Source organism: Camelus ferus, chromosome 8, assembly GCF_009834535.1.
Source record: "Camelus ferus isolate YT-003-E chromosome 8, BCGSAC_Cfer_1.0, whole genome shotgun sequence".
Taxonomy (NCBI): Eukaryota; Metazoa; Chordata; class Mammalia; order Artiodactyla; family Camelidae; genus Camelus; species Camelus ferus.
The window spans coordinates 23,424,409-23,446,586 of record NC_045703.1 but is presented as its reverse complement, the minus strand read 5'-3'; the positions used below and the strand labels follow the sequence as shown (position 1 = coordinate 23,446,586).

The following is a 22,178-nucleotide window of genomic DNA, read 5'->3' as shown; positions in this document are numbered from 1 at the left end:
GTATTCTAAATACTAGAGGACAAAGTAAAGATTATGGCTGCAAAGTCTCTCAGTAATATAACATCTCTCTGGTTGCTTCACAAATTGCATTAAAATCTGGCTACCTATAATCTATCTACTATTGTAGAAATTCCTCTTGCCTTAATAGTCCAAATTATTCCAGTAGCTATGCCAGGTGAAGACCAAGAAATAAAGCAGCACAGAGACAGACAGAGACATTTGTTAACAGAAACAATGTTAGGCACATTTAAAGAAGTAAGGAAATTTAGTACATATTCTTTTAAAATAAACTTTAAATCTCTTCTATGGTAAGGGTTCCATAGCATAATGTGTGAGTTTGGCAAAGACATTCTTCAGAAACTGACAATAGAAAAAAGGAGTTAATTCTTTATTTAAGCTAGATGTGATGTTATTTTATTAGGCTAGGTGCGACATAGCATAATATAAAAAGGAGAGAGGGTGGGGACCTCACTTCAATCCCTGGCTCTACTTCACATCACTGACAATGTGATGTAGAAAAGACAACTAATCTTTCTGAGCCTCTATTTTTTTCATCTGTAAAATATGGGCAATGAAGATCCTAACTTTTTTCACGGACTCACTGTGAAGGTTAAATGAAAACATGCATATAAAAGCACATTTCAAACTGTTAGGAACTATACTATGTAATTTGATATTATTAATATATTACATCCAACATTTCTAAAGCTGAGAAGACTAAAAAGTATAATTTGGTAATAGGAGTAAAAACATGGTGGTATTAATACACTGGGAATAAAACTGATATGTCAAAGACAAATAAACTCCTAAGATTCTTTACTTTTAAATCTTCTTATTATTATTATTTTAAATAATGAGTGACCATTTCTCTGAGGTCTGAGAACAATGGAGCTAATCTGTAGATACCCACAAAGGAAGGGCGGGTACTAAAAATAAACTTGTGAAAACTAAGAAACAGATAACACTGCTAGAACTATCCAGAAGGTATGGAGAAATGTTAAGAGGGGAGTCAGAGAGGAACAACCAGGTTGAAGAGAAGTTTGGAGATTTGCTGGGAAGCCTCCTGGTAAATACCAGAGTACCAGAAGAGTTAAACAATGAGCTTACATTCCCTTCTCTGTGCCTTCAAAAATTCCTATCACATAGCAAAATACCTAGAGTTTGCCATCAATCAACAAGAAAAAACATCAATAAACAATGGAAGTAGCTTATTTACTTCTCTAGTTAAATACCTTGGGAAAGCTTGGGGTGAAATCTGGGCAATTTTGTAAATAATCTCAAGAAAATTATCAGATAATAACTGTGCTTCTTTGTGGCACATACAATTTTTGAACTCTGAACATTAAGTGTTATACATATTAGTGATTTAGCCATCCATCTACTTCTAATAGGATACCTGCCAGTTTGAGTTTAACTGGGATCTTTATTGCCTAAGTTCATACAGTAACAACAAAGCAGGGTAAAATAAGTCTGGGCAATAAGCTGTTTGAGAAAGAGTACTAATCTTAGAGACAGAAGACTTGAGAGTTCTAGGGTTAATTTCTCATTCTGTTTTGAGGAAAATCATTTCACTACCCTATTCCTGCTTCTCCATCTGTCAAATAAGTTAGTTATCAAATACAAGCTAGATTGCCACCTGTCAGGATGTTGCAGAGGGAATTCCTCTGATAAAATGATGTTGGGAAAAAAATTGAGTTTCTCTGTTACTCTCAGATTGTGTAATTCTATAAATACATCTTCCCCCTATAAAATAAAGGTGAAGGGCCTCAAGTACCTCATATAAAATTTAATTAAACGGTCCTTCTTGGAATAGCTTGAGATGAATAATATCAAGACAATTTTAAGTACTTATTTTTTCTAGTCTAATGATTCTCTTTTTCTCTCTCTCTCTAGAAAATTTACCTTTATCCTTATCCAATGGTTCCTGGGAAAGAATAGTGCACAGTACCGGGTTTTTCCACACCCCAGTCTCTTGAGCTAGAGTAGCTAAAAAATGCAATTCACAGCTGCCATTCTCCATCAGCTTTTCATGAGCTACCTATAAATATTAAATAAACATCCAAAGAATTACAACAGATTTTTAAAAGCAAGCTTATCAGGCTTTAAATATAATACTAAACTTTTGAAAAATAAGACTTTTATCTTAAATTTTTCTTGTCACAATACAAAGTGCTGAATCCTTTACTTCTGATTTTTAAAGCTGAGTCTCAAGGATAAGAATTAAATTAATTATAAATTTTAAATAAATATAATGTATTGTTAGAAATAAGTCCGTATTATTTATTTCCCCAAAACCTAAACCAAGAGCAGTTATTTCTCAAGGCAGCTATCAGAATATCCATAGCATGAAAGACCTTAAAACATTTTACATCCTCTGTGTTAGTAAAAAAAAAATTTTCCCCCAAAACTTCTACCATTAACAAATGACAAATGTACATCAAGGCCTAAGTGACAACTTACAAGTATTTCATTAAAAGGGACTTCTGAAAAGAAAATAACTAAATGCATGATTTTCTATTTATTCATTACATGGCCTTAGCGATATCTTATTAAAGCTGACATGAACTTTGCTTACTTGTTGTTTCCAAGTGTTCATGCAAGTGTTATTCTTTAGGCCACAAAGACCAACAATTCTTATGCAATTCAGAAAATGTTTGAGAATTTCTATGGGCAAAGTACTAGGGAAGAGGGCAACCAGAACCTATGTTTATGGAGCTTATCTTCTAGTGGGGTAAAGAAATGTTTAAACACAGGCAAAATAAAACAAATTCTGTTAAGCAGGTATAAAAATAAACCCAAGGAAGCTCTGAAATGAAAGCAAAGTGTCATGGAAATTCTTAAAGCTGCATACTATGTTTATATAAAAAGTCTATTCCTCAAAACCTAAAAACCTTCTAACTGCAATAAGTTCAAGTTCATTAAGAAATTTTCTTGGACCAACTACTGAGAGCTACCATACTGGGATTTAAAGAGTTAATTTCCTTCTCATTAACCCATATGAAGAATTATCATCTAGTGCTATTGTTTCAAAAAGGATAAAAGTTTACCTTATATTGACAAACAAAGTAAACAGTATGAGGAATTCAGTATACCTGTTTATAAACAACTTACTTACTTAATTCTGTGGCAGTGTATCTGAATGCCAAATAATGAAAAAAGTTCTTAAGTAATCATTTACCTAGAAATAAACACTTGCTGGGAAAAAACCTGAGATACAAGTTACTGATACGCTGAAGTAGAAATTGCATGATCAAAAAGTTAGTTGCAATGTGACAAACAGGACAAGACAATTTCATTTCAACAAACAGTTATTATCTACTATGTGTAAAACTACACATAGAATCCTATGGTATAAAGACATGAATCCTACCTTGAGAATTTTGCACTTGATGTAGATTTTAACGTTTAATTATTAAAATAGAAAGTTAATTTCTCTGCCTAACTACAGTTTATTTCACATGCTTCTAAAATTTGAGACTAACCCTCTTTTAATATCTCTCTACAGAAAAAGGTAAGGCCAAAAGATATTTTAAGAACTCTGGCTAGATGAACAGAGACAGCTATATTTTTTGAGACTAGCTGGCAGGATCATTCTCTTTAACTAACCAATTAATCAAAATTTACTCGAAGCTAAAATATATCCAGCACAATCTAGTGCTTAAACAAAATTTAACATTCTTGAAAATACTAAAATAACTAAATGCTAAGCTGTGCAATACTTTTATAAGTAGAATAACAGCACTAGATGAGAGACAAAGCATGTGTTTTAGATACAGAAGAAAAAGTATGGGCTAGGGAATAAGGAACCTTTGTTCAAATAACTAGTCTGTGATATTAGCTGTGTAAGTTTGGGCAGATATATATTTTAGAGTTGAGCCTCAGTTTCCTCACCTTTAAAGTGGAAAAAATATACCTACCCCCACAAAGTTTTCATAAGGATTAAATGAAATATGTTCATTCTTATAAAGCATACTGCAATTTTCAGCAACTAGTTAAACTGTTTCTAAATACAAATGAGGGCATTTTCTTTTGTGTTCCCTTACTGCTCTGGCAAAGTCCTATTTGACCTAAAAGTGCAATATTCAGCCAATCTACTTAAATGTATATAGTCACTTAGCAAATATTTACTGAGCATCTACTGTAGGCAAGACACTAGTGTTAATAAGAACAGCAATTAATGTTTAGATGTTTTAAAGTTTAACCAAATAATTTATTAATAATAAAATTGGCATAAAATATACCTATATTAAGTCTAGTAGGTAAATATTCTCACCTGCACCAGTGTCTGAAATTGTTCCCACTGTTTATCTGATAATTCGACAGGTAGACACAGTAAAAGTTCAACACAGCTTCTAAAAAAACAAAGTTGGTAAGAATACAAATGATTATTAAAATTTAAAGTAAAATAAAATGAAATGAGTAATTCTAGTATCAGTAAACTCCCCATAGCTAAATCCATTTAAAAATTACACTGTCATAAGACCTGATATACAGAGTTAAAACAGAAAAACTAAATCTAATTTTTTATTTACTCAAAGGTCTACTCACAATGCCAAGCGTTCCAGAACCAATGCTACATTTTCACATTCAGAGGTAAGATAAGGTCGGGCTTTAACATAACTTTGGATAGCCACTGTGTATACCTCCAATAAAGGTAAAGGATCTTCTGAAGTTTTCCATTTCTCTGCATATTCAAGGAGTGTCTGTTTTGGAAGGGATAATAAAAAGTATTCAATGTAAATCAAGGAACACACTGACTAATCAACTGTTTTTCTTTCCTCCCTGAGAAATTTTGAAAAATAACTTCTATTTATAAGAACAAAAGGTACTTATACCAATTAAAATATGAAAAGTAATAAAGCCATAGTCATTTCCAGCAGCTCTCTGTAGGAGAAAAGTTTAGTGTTAAATCATCTAACAATAGCGTCATTTCACACAGGCTGGTTTTAAATAGTGCAAGCATTATCTCCTCTCTTCTCTAGTCAAAAATGCCAACTTCCACTCCCAAATTATAAGATTTAAAAGTAATTTTAAAAAGAAGACACGTGGGCAAGTAACACTTGACAAGGCATGCAGTAAAGAATTTCAAATATTTATGTTTTCTATTTTTCATACAAAGAGCATAAAAATCAACCTAGCAATAAATCAACTGCATATGGTCAGAAAAGACACGTAATTTTTCAGTTAATAAAAAATAATAGTACACAGCATATTACTGTTTCTCATGATAAGTTTTATCAATGAAAAATCATCTAAAGATGTTCAACATGTATAAGATCAGAATTAAAGATATTAAAGGATGATTATAAGGGCAAGAAAATTTTATAAGGTGGTTGTTTTTTAAAAATAAAAAACACTCCTCACCCTTTAATGAAGTATTTCAAATACACTTTTATCAGAATTACCAAAAGGAAAAACAAAAATGCTATTCATCCTACAGAATACAGAGATGGAAGAAACTGGCAGAAGTTAGACACCCACATGTTCTACAACTATTAAAATCTTGAGTTACTAAAAACTATCTAAAAGGTTCTACAATTATGTTAAATGAAACAGAACTCTAATTACATATTTCATAATAAGGAAGATTGCCACAATTAGTTCTCTCACACTTCTAGGTTTAAGACTCATCAAAATGAGGCAATTCAGATGTTATTTCCTAGAAAAGAGAGTATCCTGAAGGAAAACTTCATGAGGGATTGTTTGTATCCTCTGGCATACAGAAGCAGCTTTTAAAAAACATGCAGGCAGGCAGGTGGAAGGGAAGAAGGGATTAAACTCTACTATCAAACACTCAAAAGAAAACACTACCTTGTCCTCTTACTAACATCTTAACTAGTAGAAGTAGTAAGTAAAGACAGAATAAGAAAGGAAGACTAGAAAAGGTAACCTGGTGAATTAAAGAGTAACACAGTAACAACTCACTTTCTGAGTAGTCATATATCCATGGACCCTGTCCCTCTCCAAGCTGGACAGAAGGTAGGTCACCTGAAGACCGAGTACTTGCAACTGGCATGCGAAGTGAGGGCAGTCTTGTGGGACTGAGCCCTTTAACGTGAGGAGTTGGATGCTAATTGAATTGAATTGAATTGTAGGACATCTATTTGGTGTTGGAGAGCTTGAGAAGTGGTACTGGAAAAGACACCATGTATTAGGTGTCAGCAATAAAAATATCTCTCAACAGGACTTTAAAAATCTAAACAAAACCTACCATTTGAAGGGAAAATTACATACTGGAACTCTTTTGTGATTATCTCTCCATTTTGAGGAATAAAACTTGAGTATGATCTGTGTCTAAAAAAATGTTACACACACAAATGCTGGCATGGTTGGTTTTAACATTTTCCTTGGGTATTTTATGGTGATATGATGAAAGAGGTCATTCTCATCTTCAAGGTTTTCAGAATTAATACCAACTATGCATATAATTCTTTAGCTAACATCTGTCTTTCTACATAAAGTTATTAAATAATATTTTCCTTTTTCTGGAAAAAGGTTAGATGTCTAGGGAATTTCATGTCTGGCAAAAGCTCCCAATCTAACATGGATTCAATCAAACACTTAGGTTTCCCCATTAGTCCTCTTGAAGTAATGAATCAATTTCCTGTAATAGCTTTAACTTTTGCTGGAAGAGAAAATATATCTCACTGATTTTCCAAAAGCTTTGAAATGATAAGCTTCTTTGTTTTGTTTCTCAACCCTCAAAAAAAAAACCTTAAAAATTATATATATCTACATGCATGTACATATATCTTCATTTTGCCCAAGCCCTACACTTCTTGATACATCTAGCTCTGCAAAAGGTACTTATACATGACTTCTTTCCTGTATATAACTGAGTTCTACTGTCCTCAGGTGAACAAAGTTTTAAACTTAACTCTAATTGTAACCAAAGATGAGTTCTTTTGGTTATGAGAGACCGAACTGATGAGAAAAATAATTGGCAAATCACAGAATGTTAGAACCACAAATCATCTTAAAGATTATATCCTTTCACCTTGTTTTATAGATGAGGAAAGAGGGAGAGGAAGCAGATTCTGGTGAAAAGCAAACCATTTAGGTGATTTTTTTTAACAGTTTGGGAATAATGTAACTAGGGAGAGGGTAGAAGAAAAGGATGACAGCAGATTATGAGAGATGGTATGAAAAGAAAACTAAAGACATATTCATACTGATTACACACAGGAGAATAAGTTAAAAAGTTAGATTAAAAAGCAAATATGTATTTGTATAAAGCTATGAGTTGATATTCATAACCATTAAGTTTATTGACAGGAGAGCTTCCCTTGTTTCTCAAGACACTAAGATCGCTAGAACCATTATGAAATTGGAAGCATCCCCAACATTAATAATGTTAATAATTAATTAAAAAGGGCTTTCAGGTGGTAACTCCAGAATAATCAGACTCATATTCTTCACACAGAATCAGAAGACACTTTAAAGATCACTTAATTCTGTTTTAAAGAGTAGTAATTGAAGTATTAATTGAATTGGTAATTAGCAAAGCCAGGCAGCCACAATCTCTTTGAAACATTCTGTCCACTACAAATACTGTTTGTGATAATGTCACAGAACTATAAATCTCTAATTACTTTATTATTTCAATTACTCCTCATAACTCTATGAGGTTGTATACAATCTATCCAATTTGTCAGCCATAGTAGAAATAAATAATTTGACTTATTGGTTGAACTTATTTTAGCTGAAAGTAAGAAGATCAAACTGAAAGCAGAAACAGTAAGAAAGGTTTCCCACATAATAAGAAATTAAAAGGAAGGGTAGGTTCCAGGATTTGTTGGTTTAGTAGCTCAACAATGTCTTCAAGGACCTTCCTCTGTCTTCACCCTGTCATTCTCAGGTGGTCCTCCCACCCAATCTCCAGGTCTCAGCAATAACCAGAAGAAAATGTGAGACCTCCTCTTCATGTGCACCTCTTTTAGGAACAAGAAACCTTTCCCAGAAACCTCAAACCCAATTTCTATCAGCAGATTTCTCCCCAGGTCTCAATGGCCAGAATTCCATCAGACACCTATGTCAAAAATCATGCAGCCATAAAGGAATTTCATAGTTGACTTTTAAACTAATTAGATCTCACCTCTCTAAGCTGGAAGACAGGGCCTGCTTCTCTGAAGCACAAAGCCATGTGGAGAAAGGAAAATGTGTGAATAAAATCAGGGTTCTATTAGGAAAGCGGGGGAGGGGCCTACATCTCACACTTTGGTTGTCTCACCAATGTTTTTATTCCCACGTGCATTCAAGAATGAGTAAGTCATTGTGTGTGTGTGTTTATGTTTATATACACACACACATATGAACAAAAATAAAAGTCATTCTGACCTGGTTTGGAGAGGGGCATGGGAGGATATGGTACACAGGATAATGAGGGAAGACACCTAGAAGTCTTCCTACGAGGCACCAGACTGCTTCCACTAATGAGTAAACTGTAAACTAAGTATGGTAAGAAAATTTAAAGCTGTGTTATATGAAGAATGACTGATGGAACTACGGAAGGATGGGATGCTTAGTCAAGACAATAAGTAACACATACTGAATATTTACTATATGCTAGGCACTGTTCTGCAAGTTTTACATGTATTACCTATTAGCAATTAGGTAAATTATAGTAATATGCTTATACTAAAATGGACAAACGGAGGCATAAAACAGTTAAAGTAATAACCCCCAAGATCCCAGAGCTAGTTAAGAAACAGAGAGAAGATTCAAACCTTAATAGTCTGACTTCAGAGTCTGAGTTCTTAACTACTATACTCTACATTTTTAGAGAAATGAAAATTTGATTCACAGCCAAATTAACAAATTTGAAGACTTGTTACATAAAAGAAGAGTTAGTCTTATTCCCCGAGGTCTCACGGGACAAACCAGGACCATCAGGTTAAAGTTTCAAGGAGATACATTTGTTTCCTGAAGCTAACCATCGAACAATCAAAGTTAACCAAAAATAGGGCAGGTTGGCCTCCTGGGATAGGAGAACCTACTACCAAAGTTAATTCAGGCAGGAGCAGGTGACTCTGAGTTCAGAATGCTGCAGAGGAGACACAGTTCATCACACCAGAAGCAACTACGCTAGTTTATGTGTACTGGGGGTCGGGGAGGGGTCCCTAAACTGGTGGCTCACAGAAGTTCTGAATGGTGGGCATATTGTTTAAAAATTATTTTAATTAGTTTCTAACACTTAAAAACCGTAAGTTTTTCATAAAACTTGGATTTCTGGCTTTTCTTTTTTCTTTTTTAATTTGGGAAATCTGGCAACCTGGGGCCGTATTCCAGCACTGCAACAACTGGCTGGAGCTGAGTGGGCTCTCTGGTTGCTAGAAGCCTCGCCTAGCTGCCTTCCCCATTAAGGGACCTATTGGACACTTACATGGTATTTGTGGTCACCACTTCTATTCTATAGTGTGTATTATGGAGCAATGGGATTGGAGAAACATGAGCAAAAAAAAGTTAAAGGATCATATTCCAACAGGATCTCTAACCCAGTGTTTCTCAACCTCTTTTTCACTATCATTCCCACCTAAGGAAACTTCTGAACTTTTTTCCCTGTCCCCCACCCCTAATGAAATTTTAATATTATAGATGTACTATATATCTGTTTATGGGCCACAAGCTATTATGATATCTAAGTTTTTTTTTTTTTTTCTCCCCTCTCCTAAGAGCCAAATTTCACCCCGTTGGGAACAAAACTGCATGTTTAATATTCTGGCTGTTAAGCTGATTTCTCATTATCTAAATCAGCAGAGACTAGAACATATATACTCTAGGGAGAAAGATAGTATAGATTAACTTCCAGCAGCTTCCTTCAGTTCCTCTAAGGATTACTAGGAGCGAAAACAAAAGAGGAAGAAAACCACAGGGGTTTTAAATTTAATGAACATGAGGATTAAATTTCATTATTGTCCTATGTAAAGATAAGACTAGTGGAGTGTTGGTTATGTTTATACTGTTATATTCATCTTCCAGTTCTAATTTAGGATTCTCTAGAGAAGAAGTTCTCAAAAGTTTTGATCTCATGACCCTTTACTTTCTTAAAAATTACTGAGAATTCCAAAGCGTTTGTTTATGTGGGTTATAACTATTTATATTCACCACATTAGAAATGAAAACTGAAATGTTCAATTATATACTTATAAATGGATTTAAGATAACAATAAACCCATCACATGTTACTGTAAATAGGTATTTTTAATGAAAAAAATGTTTCCAAAACAATTAGTGAGAAGAGTGGCATTTTTTTTTATCTTTCAAATCTCTTCAATGTTTGGCTTAATAGAAAAGAGCAAGATTCTCATATCTATCTCTGCATTTAATCTGCTGCAACATCACACATTATGTAACCTTTGGAAAAACTCCACTGTACAAGAATGAAGAAGGCAAATAACATCTTATAGTTTTGACCTTTTGTATCCACTGAGCCTTCATGAGCATGCAATACTCATTTGAAAGTTTTGTGTGAAAATGGTAGATTGGACACACACATTTTGCACCTTGCTCTCTCCAAGCCTCACTAAAACAACAGTAACTTTTTAAGTGGCATAAACCCACAAGGACAAAAAAAAAAAAAAGTGTGTATACACACACACACACACACACACACACACACACACACACAGAGGAATAAAGAGAAACAAAATTTTAAATGCTGGAAAGCATATGGAAGACTGGCACTCTAGGAAAAGTGACTCCTAAGTAGGCTTTGGAAAGACCTAATTCTGCAGAATCACCAAAGGGCTCAAGAACTAGGGAGCACTAGACGCTTCTGGAAATGGGGCACAGGGGAGACCAAGACTGAGAGCACTGGCTGATAGTCTATTTCAGCAGTTGGCCTCTCTTGCTTCCTCATTCCTGTCCACAGCCAGGTGACCCAGCCTAGATACTCCTTTCTATCTCCAGCAGTTTATTCTGGAGAGAAACATTAAAAAAAGGTGTCTGCCAGAGTTTAAGGGAAGCATTAAGTCAGCTTTACATACTGACTCTAGATGTCTCTTCTCAAGTCCTTTTCCCCTAATCATTGCCAGAACTTCCTCTGCTGAGTCCTTAGCTGAGTCCTGCTCTGGGAATTCAAGAGAAAAGACCAAAGATCTGATACCAGGCCTTCCCCGGGAACAGAAAACAGCTAGGTCCCGTTACGGTGAGGACTATAACACATCCTACTTAGGGGCCTGAAGCTCTCAGTCAGTTTTTCAATTTTATAACTTTAAATATGAACAGCCAAGGACTGCTCGCTTGACATCTGAGGACAGCATCTAGTAAGTGAGAGATCAAAACAAATTAGTTTAAAAAAGGGGGTAGGGAAACTTGGAGCACACAGAGACTATACAGGGAGAAGACAAGAAATTCCAAGAAAACTGTCATTAATATCCTATGAGTGAGACTGTATTAGGCCTATGAAAAAACACCACATCATTAGAAATGTTTATTTTTAAATTTTAATTAAAAATATAATAGCAGAAATGATTTGGAAGATAACTTGAGGAAACCTCCCCAGAAATTAAAGTAAAAGGGATAGTAAAGAAAAGATAAGAAAATCCAAAGAACAGTGCCAGAGGTCCCATAATTGACACCAGGAATTCTGGGAAATTAGAACAGAGAAGGGGGGGGAAATCAAAGAACTAATTCAAGTTAATTTTCTAGAATCTAAGGATATGAATTTTAAGAATGGAAAGACCCTCTGAGTGCCCAGCACAATTACTCATATTAGACCTATACCAAAGCACTTCTTCATAAAATTTCAGAGTTCAGGGACAGAGGATCACAACAAGCTTAGGGGGAAAGGGGGACAGTAGACTTCTCATCAGCAACCCTGGAGCCAAAGGAAAATGAAGCACTGCATTAAAAACTGAGGGGAAATTATTTTTGTCCAACCTTCATAAGCATTAAGACAGAAAAATCATTTTCAGACATGAAAGTTCTCAAAAACTTCAACTTCTAGGCATATTTTTTTTCAGGATGCTACGGAAAGGGGAATTTCACCAAAATGAGGGAATAAATCAGGAAAGGAGTAAAAATGATATCTAGAAAAAAGGGGATCTTATACAAGAAAGAAGTGATGAAGAAAGATCCCAAGAAGACAGCTGTGTAACGGCCCTGAAGAATAACTGTAGCATACCAGATGGCTCAAGGACAAGTTTCTTCAAGGCGAACCTGACAAACTATCTAATGTGCCGAAATAAGCTGAGAGGAGACTTACACAACTGAGGGAGAGTTTGGATTGAATTAGTTATGTATACATAGAAAACTCAGCTAAGGAAAGTTTAAGCCTATATTAACCTGCACTCAACAGAGAATGCATATCCTTTAAAAGCACAAAACATTTACAAAAACTGACCACAAACTAGGCCACACTATCACAAGAAATAACAAAGAATTAGTATCATACATTTCATACTCTTTGAACACAGTTCAAACTACTAACAGTTAGAAACTATTAACAAAAGAATACTCCTACAAAGAAAACTATAAACTTAAAATTTTTTAAATGTACTTCTAAATCATAGGTGGAAGAAACCATAAGAGAAATCAAAGAATACTTAGACTTGAACTACTGCAAAAACAAATCAAAATTTCTAGGATGCAACTAGAGCAATCTAAATTTGGAAAGTTACAGATGCAAATGTTTAAACTTCAAGTTCTACTATAACTTTAAAAAAGCTGAATTTGTTCCAACTTAGTATAAGCAAAACATTAATCTTCAATTTCCTTATGTGTGATCTTTTTCAGGGAGAAACATGAGGTGAAAGCAGTAAAACATACTCAGATGAATGAAGCTGTGTAGGAATATACAAAATGCACACAACTCAAACATGTACCAGCTATGTCAGTTCATCAGGTGTGGGATGAGACACATCCATCTGCACATGGTGTTACAACTTTCTGTCCAATTTCAGAACTTGCCTTCCACCATCACACAGTAACTCCCAAACTGCATCGTTGCCGACACCCACTTTTATAAACTTCAGGTCTTTTACAAGGTAAAGCACTACACTTATTTTAGTACTTAACGTATGTCATAACCACTAAATGGGTATAAAATTGTACTATTGTCTTTGTAAGGTTCTGTGTGTGTGTGTGACACTGATGAAGTTCTTGAGTGTTGTGCCTCTAACCTCATTTACGCCATAAGCCTTATGATTTTTGTTGTGCAATTCTGCACAGCAAGGTGATTGCTAGGAATACATATGTTGTGATAAGGCAAAACTGGCTGCATTAGAAAAGATAAATGAAAAACAGTCAGAGGATATTATTAGGACAAACAGAGAAATCTGAATATATATTGTAATTAGATAATATTATTGAATCAATGTTAAATTTCCTGAATGTGACAATTGTGTTTTTGGACTTAAGAGATAAATAACAAGGGGAGCAATGTCATGATGCCTAACTCTTAAAGGATTTAGGGGGAAAAAAGAGAGAAAAGAAATAAAGAATGAAATAAAGCAAATATAGCAAATATTAACAACTGGTGAAATCCTGTGAAAGGTATATGAGTATTCAGTGCATTACTTTCACACTGCTTCTATAATAAAAAGTTTGGAAAAGCAAAATATTGAGGATGGCAAGTGTGGCAGACTGAATTCTTCATTCTTTCTTGTATCCAGACCCTTTTCACATGACTTTGGAATACTTCTAATGGTAGAGAGTATTTTTCTACCCCATGTGACTTGTTTAGACCAAAAGAATGGGGCAGAAGTGATGATAGATCATCTATGAGTTTAAGAATCTTGCTCCCTCTTATGCTTCTATCATCAAAAGAAGATATGTCCAGATTAGCCTGCTGTTCCTAGGAAGATGAGAAGTAGATGTCATCCCCGTTGCTCCAGCTGTCACCCTGTTATCAATCAACATCCAGTCAACCTCAAACCTGTATATTACTCCAGACAATACCAGCAAATTTCCCAGCCAACCATGTCCTGACCTCAGATGAATAAGCAATACATACTTACTATTATATATCACTAGGGGTTTTGTGGTTACTATGCAGAATTTTGTGAAAACAATTGAATTAAGTAGCTACCTTAACTTAGACAAAGAGGAGAATAAATTCAAAGAAACCACAAAAATTTAAAAGTAGTAAAAGAGCAGAAATAAATGAAACAGAAAATAAAGATATAACAGAGAGGATTACTAGAACCAAACACTGGTCATTGGAAAAGACTTAAAACAAAAACAAACAAACAAAAGAATCCTTTGGCAAAAATGACCAAGAAAAAAAGAGAAGGCACAAACAAATATAATTAGGAATGAGAAAGGGAACACAGCTACAGGAGCAAACCAGATTTTCTAAAAATCCCATGGTAATACACTGAACAACCTTATTCCTAAATAGCTTTACAATCTTTTTTTTTAAACTTGTTTTTTAATGAAATAGCTTCAAAATCTGAATGAAACGGAAAGTATTTCAGAAAAAGTTACTAAAACTACCTCAAGAAGAAATAGGAAGTCTTTTACCCACTAAAGAAATTAAATCCAATTATTTTTTTAAAAAAGGAATCGAAATGGTTTTTAGAGGAAAACCCAGCAAATCCTCTAAGAAACAGACTGTTTCATTACTATAAAAACTTGGAAAAAAGGAAAGGGGAAAGGTGGGGAACATTTCCCCAATTCATTGTTTGAGGCTACTATAAACTTGGAAACTCGGTATATGTGATATAAGAAAGGAAAATCACAGGCCAATCTCACTTAACAAACTCATTTTAAAATCCCAAATATCACCAAACCAAATCCTCCAATAAACTTTTAAAACTGTAAAAAAAATTTTTGAAATGATCAGTTATAGAATGTTGGAAATACAGTACAGAGCTAATTTTTTCCTGAACCATTTGAGAGTTACTTGCCAACGATGCCAATGCCTTCAAATATTTTAGCGTGTATTTCCTACAAACAAGAACTTCCTACATAATTAGAGTATGACCACGAGAATCAGGAAATACTGATACATTACTACCACTTAATCCTCAGACACCATTCAAGTGTGCCAATGGCCCCAATGATGTCTTCTACAGAAAAGAACAGTTCAGAACCATGCTTTGCTCTTAGCTGTCCCTTCAGTCTCTAAGTCCTAAGTGAAACTTACAGGCTCATTTAGGACCCTCACACTATCAAAGATTACATGCCAGTTATTTTGTAGAATATCCCTCAATCTGGGTTTGGTGTTTTCTCATAATTTTATCCATGTAATGTGTTTTGGCAGGAATACCACAGGAGCGATGATGATTTCTGCTCACTGCATCCTATCAAGCAGTACATGATTCCAGTTTGTCCCATGATGGATGATGTTCATTTTGATCACTTAAGTTAGGATCTGCCTTTCTCACTCTGCTTGGGCTCAGCATGTTGGAACTGGCTGTCTCTAAGTAGTTCCCTCTTCTCCCTCTGCATAGTCTCTGACATCCTCTGCCAGGTTGCCCTCTATGGAAATAACCTCCCTTACCCTTCTCTGGCTCAGGATACACCCTCCCCTCTCCATGGATGACCTATTCATCTCACTTGAGCTCTAAAAATCCCGACACACAGCCACACCTGCCAACTTTGTATGGAGCCCTCCTCGTCCTAATTGAGCTCTAACTCCTGCCCGACAGCGCTGCTAGTCACCCAGTCTGGGCTCTGACACTCATTCTGGACCAATGTAGCACACCCCTGCTCCCACCCCTAGACATCTACTTTGCTCCTCCCCACAAAATGAATTCAGGAAGGAAGGAGGGAGGGCTGCAATGTATTTTTAAAAAATATTTTGGACTAGGAGCATCTATTCTAGCAATATGAAGACAGTATAGATTTCTTTAATTTTAAACTAACTTATCATAGTAACAGATTTAAAAGGGAGGCTATCTGATTATCTCAATTATCACCCAAAAAAGAACATGATAAAAATACAACACATTCAAGGTAAAGAAAACAAAACAAAATAAAACCTTTTTGCAACAATGAATAGAAGGAAAGCTTCTTAACTTGACAAAATGTATTCAATAAAACCCACAGCAAACCTCATACTTAAGGGTGAAATGTTAAAAGCATTTTCCTTTATAGTCAGAAACAAAATAAAAATGCCTGCTATCACTGCTTCCATTCAACACTGTAGGCCTAATCAGCGCAATGAGAAAAAGAAATGAACATAATAAAGGCTGAAAAGGAAAAATTAAAATGTCATTACTGCAGAAAATGCATACATAAGAAGTTCAAGAGAATTCAGATTAGTCACAGGATATGAAACCAATACAAAAAAAATCAATTCTATTCATAAGCAAACAAGTAGAAAACATAAATGTTAAAAAAAATTATGAAACTTCATTTAAAGGCATAAAAAAGGCTTGCATTAATGTTAATAATGCATTCATAGATGTTAGAAGACAAAATTTTAAAACAGCAATATGACCCAAATTTAATGTATAAAGTCAAAGCAATGCCAAAGAAATTCCCCATAGGACTTTTCATATAACTTGACAAGTCGATTATAAAATTCACACAAAAGGCCAAACTAATTCTGAAAGAGCCAGGTGGGAGTATCTGCCCTAATCAGATAACAAGACTTAAAAGAGATGGAAATTAAGAGAACGTGATATTGGTACAGGCATGGATGAGAGAACTAGAGGTTTAAAACTGTTAGGTATTTCTGAGAACGTAGGTATATAACAGATGTGTCATTAGTAATCAATGAAAAAAGCATAGGCCATTCCATAAACAATGCTGAAACAACCAGTTATTCAGCGGAAAAGAATTACAACTATTCTCAGCATACAACAAAATCATATCCCACATGGATGAAATAACTAAATGTGAAAAGCAATACTTTAAAACTTTAAGAACACAAGAAGAGAATATCTCAAGATTTTGAGATTATCTCGAGGGACAGTGAAGGATTTCTTAAAGAAGACACAAAGCACACAACCATAAAGGAAGACAATGACAACTACAGCTCCATTAGAACTTAAAATTTGGTTCACTGAAACCCCACATAAAACCTAATGAAAAGCTACAAATTGGGAAAAAATATCTGTAACCCATATTCCCAAGAATACATATTAACATATTAATAATAAAAGGTTCCCCTGACTAGAACTGGTAAAGGAAGGTACTCCTAACTACCAAACTTGTCAGAAGCATGACTTCAAAGAACTGATGTTCAATTGCATCATTTCCACCTCCCAACTCTGCCTCAGCATCTCAGGTTTGAGCTTATCCATCACAGTATTTTCTTACGAGAGTGCTGCTTTTCTATCATCTTTCTCTTACACAGTGAGAATTCAGGAGTCTCTCTTACTTGTGATGAAAGCCAAGGTTACTTCATAATCTTACTTCCACATTATTCTGGTCCAGCTACCTGTTCCCCATACTTTAGTCTACAGTTCTTGGCAAACGGCCCACTGCTGTAGTTATTTCAGTAGCACTTGAGCATTTTCAAAGGAAATCAATTATGAATTTGACATAACTCACTCCCATACACTCATTTCAGGATATGAGGTAATCATTCAGAAACCAATCTTCTGATAGCTTTAAATTCTAAATAATCTCCAGTATGGATGCTATAAACACTCTCCATAATTTTTCAGATCCCAAGGCTTATTTTCTTTGCAGCATTTTGGTGGCATGAATACCATAATCCCAACATTTCCTATTCCCTACCTTGACACGGTGTGGCCCATTAATTCCTCTAGTTCTTGTAGTATATCCTTTGTTATAGGCAAGTTTTACAAAAGCGACTAGATCAGTTTCTTGGAGTAGTGGGTCTCAGTCCTGGACTAACATGAACACGTTTGACACTAACCTGTTCACAATGCCCACAACTGATTCTAATTTCCTAAAACACCTTATGTAATGGAGTAGAGATTAAAAAAAAAAAAAGAACAATGTTTAGTACATAACCTAGAGATTATTTAGTATATAACCTAAGATTCCGTCCACTGAACTAATTCTCAAAACATTATATAACTGTTTCTGCATACAGGACACTCTAAAAGTACACGTGCTGCTGAAGTGAGCACCAGGACACTCTAAAAGTGACAATTCTGACTTCAGTTTAGTCTCCGTAATATTTCCAACCTTTGTATTTATACTCCAAGAATCATGGTAGCATATGTCTGGTTGCCCTGTACCTTTACATTATGACTCCAACAGTGAAGCAGTCACAGCAAAAGTAAACGTATGACTCAAGTTCATAGTGATAATTTTATTCCAACATACAACTAAATACCGCATGGGAGATCCATAATCCCAGAGAGGAAAACCTACATAGAATATAACCTTGGTGTCTCCAGGGACCCACAAGCACAGTATACATGTGTAATCATACTCAAATCATACTAAGCATAGTCAAGCTGCCAGTAATAACAGCAGCATGAGGTTTTTTTTTTTTTTTTTTTTTTTTCTTAGTAGCATGAGTTTTAATCTCAACTTGTTACGGCTTAGCCAGAAAGGGTACTGTAGTCTACTGGGCGTGTCTCTCTATCTTGGGCCAATTGCCACATATATGACATGCCTACTGCCATGGACTAAATATCTGTGTCCTCTCAAAATTCATAAGTCGAAATAATAACTCCTAAGGTGACAGTTTTAGAAGGTGGAGCCTGTAAGAGGTGATCAGGTCAGGAGGGCAGAGCCCTCATGAATGGGATTAATGCCCTTATAAAAGAGACCCAAGAGAGCTCCCTTGCCTCTTCCAGCACGTGAGACCCAATGAAAAGGTGCTGTCTATGAATCAGAATGTGGGCTCTCACGAGACCAGACTCTGCTGGTGTCTTGGTCTTGGACTCCCCAGCCTCCAGAGCTGTGAGAAATGAATTTCTATTGTGTATAAGTCATCCAGTTTATATTTATTGTAGTAGCCCAAATGGACTAATACATCTACTTTAGAACATGAAATACACTAGCAGAAAGCCCAGCTTAAAAGGTGATCAGTTCCCTTCATTTCTATAATTTATGATAATTATCTTGGATGGTAATAAAATTCAATGAAAACTAGTTTTTCCTTAGTCATTTATATCCACTGATCTACAAAGAGCTTTTATTAAAAACAAATGAAAAAATTACTTCTTTTTCTAGAAAAAATGTTAACCAATATAGGCTAAACTATGATGGGTTATAATCCATTCTCAACATAACAAATGCTACTGGTACAATTGGATATTTACATGTATAAAAATGAAATAAGACATTTACCTTACACCATACACAAAAATTAACTCAAAAAGGACCATACTTAAATAAGCAGCTAAACCTATAAAACTTCTAGAAGAAAACATAAGAAATCTTAATGAAGCTGAATTAGGGTAAGAGTTCTTAGATACAATACTAAAAGCGTGATCTATGAAAAGAAAAAGTTGATAAATTGGAACTCCATCAAAATTAAAAGCTTTTGCACTTCTAAAGACTTCATTAAATACTGAAAAAAATACAAATTCAGTAAAGTTGCAAGATACAAAATCAAAACAGAAAAATCATTCTATTTTTGTACACTACCAAAAAACTATGAGAACAAACCATAAGAGAATTAAGAAACTATGAGAACAAACTGTGTCTATAAGAAAACAAACTATAAGAGGAATTAAGAAAACAATTCTATTTACTAAAGCATCAAAAACAATTTTTAAAAAAAGGAGTAAATTTAACCAAGGATGTAGAGACCTATACACTGGAAACTACAACACTGTTGCAGAAACCACAAATAAATGGAAAGATATTCCATGTTCATGGATTGGAAAAATACTGTTAAAATATCCATAACTACCCAAAGTGATCTACAGATTCAATGCAATCCCTATCAAAATTGCAATGGCATTTTTTCACAATAGAGACAAAAATTTGTACAAAACCACAAAAGATCCCAGTAGCCAAAGCAATCTTGAGAAAGAACAAAGCTGGATGTATCATACTTCCTGCCTTCAAACTATATCACAAAACTACAGTAATCAAAATAGTAAAGTACTGGCATAAAAAGACATAGATAAACAGAACAGAAGAGAGCCCAGAATAAACCCATATATATATGGTAAACTAATCTCTAACAAGGATGCTAAGAACACACAATAGGGAAAGATAGTCTCTTCAATAAATGCTGTTGGGGAAACTGGATATCCACGTGCAAAATTAAACTCCATCTTAAACCACTCACAAAAATTAACTCAAAATAGATCAAAGACTTAAATGTAAGGAAAACATGGAACCATAAAACTCCTAGAAGAAAATATAGGAAAAAAGCTCCCAGACAGTGGTCTTGGCAATGATTTTTTGGCTATGACACCAAAAGCACAGACAATAAAAGCAAAAATAGACAAGTAGGACTACATCAGACTAAAAAGCTTCTGTATAACAAAGGAAACAATCAACCAAAAAAAAAGGGCAGCCTATATCTGATAAGGGGTTGGTTAGTATCTGAAATATATAAGGAACTCAACATAACTCAATAGAAAAAAAATGTTTTAAATGAACAAAGGCCCTGGACAGACATTTTGCTAAAGACAACATACAAATGGCCAACAAGGATATGAAAAGGTGCTCATCATCACTAATCATCAGGGAAATGCAAATCAAAACTATAATAAGCTATCACCTCAGACCTTTTAGCATAAGTATTATCAAAAAGACCAGGTAAGTGTTGGTGAGGGTGTGGAGAAACGGGAATCCTTGTGCACCATTGGCGAGAGTGTAAGTGGTACAGTCATTACAGAAAACAGTATGGAGGATCCCCCAAAAACTTAAAAATGGAACTACCATATGATCCAGGAACTCCACTTCTGGATATATATCAAAGGAAATGAAATCAGTACCTTGAAAAGGTATCTGTACTCCCATGTTCATGAAGCATTTTTCACAATGGCCAAGATATGGAAAGAATCTAACTGTCCACTGACAGATGAATGGCTAATGAAAATGTTGGATATATACACAATGAATATTGTTTAGCCATAAAAAAGAAAAATAAATCCTACTATTTGCTACAACTTGGATGAATCTGGAAGACATTATGCTAAGAGAAATAAGCCAGAGGAAGACACTACATGATCTCATTCATATGTGGAATCTTAATAAAATAAAATAAATTAAAAAGTCAAACTCAAAAACAAAGAGTAGAATGGTGTTGCTAGAGACTTGGGTGGTGGGGGAAATGAAGACATGCTAGCCAAAGGCTATAAACTTTCAGTTATAAGATGAACAGTTTCTATGGACTTAGTGTATACTATGGTGACTAGAGTTAATACTGTATTAGATATTTCAAATTTGCTAAGAGAGTAAATTTTAAGTGTTCTCACCACACACACACAAATGGTAACTATGTGAGGTAATGGATATGCTAAGTTAACTTGATTCTAGTCATTTCATTATGTATATGTATATCAAATCATCATCTTGCACCTTAAATATACAGAATTTTGTTAATTACATCTCAATAGATCTGGGAAAAAATTAAAAGCATCTATAAAAAAAAGAAAATGAAAAGACAAGGCTTAGGCTGTGACAAATGTTTGCAAATAATATATCTGATAAAGGACTTGTATCCAAAATACATAAAGAAATATATAAAAAGACAAATGACCTCCCCTCAAAATGGGCAAAAGTTTTACATGGACAGTTTATCAGAGATAACAAATGGTTTAAAAAGCACATGAAAAGATGCTAAATATCACCAGTCATTAGGGATATGCAAATTAAACCACATGACACCACTACATATCCACTAGAATGTCTGTAATTAAAGAGAGAGACAGTACCAAGTTTTGGTGAGAATACTTAAAAAAAAAAACTGGACCCCTCATGCATTGCTGGGAGGAATGTAAAATGGTATATACAGCCATTTTGGAAAAATAATCTGACAGTTTCATAAAAAGTTAAACAAATTTACTATCCAAAACAGCAATTCAACTAGCAAAGCACCAGAAACAAATAAAAACATGCCGACAAAAAAAAAAAAAAAAAAAAAAAAAAGATGAATGTTCATAGAAACACTAGCTGGGAATAAGCCAAATGTCCATCAAATGGTGTGGTTGGATAAATAAAACATATCATGTCCATACGGCTGAATATTATCCAATAAAAAGAATGAAAAGGAATGAAGTACTTCATAGCTCTTATTTCATTTAGTGAGAATATTCATATATTTTGCTGTGTGTTTATAGGATGTGACCCAAAGCCCTCTGAAGGTATTGTGTAATATACAGTATATGCACTGTGTT

At 34.6% G+C, this 22,178-nt stretch overlaps 1 protein-coding gene across 2 annotated transcripts in view; it reads right to left on the bottom strand.

Annotated features, from left to right (window-relative positions):
- ZNF292 (zinc finger protein 292) overlaps window positions 1-22,178 on the bottom strand; it is a 90,032-nt gene that overhangs the window by 42,613 nt on the left and 25,241 nt on the right. Inside the window, exons 4-6 of one of the 2 annotated variants that reach the window (XM_032484558.1) lie at window positions 4,549-4,703; window positions 4,274-4,352; window positions 1,903-2,038 (exon numbers count right to left, since the gene is read on the bottom strand). The exons of the other annotated variant lie outside the window; for it this stretch is intronic. Coding sequence (XP_032340449.1) covers window positions 1,903-2,038; window positions 4,274-4,352; window positions 4,549-4,703 — 370 coding nt within the window. The remainder of the gene's footprint in view (window positions 1-1,902; window positions 2,039-4,273; window positions 4,353-4,548; window positions 4,704-22,178) is intronic. 2 annotated transcript variants of the gene reach the window in all.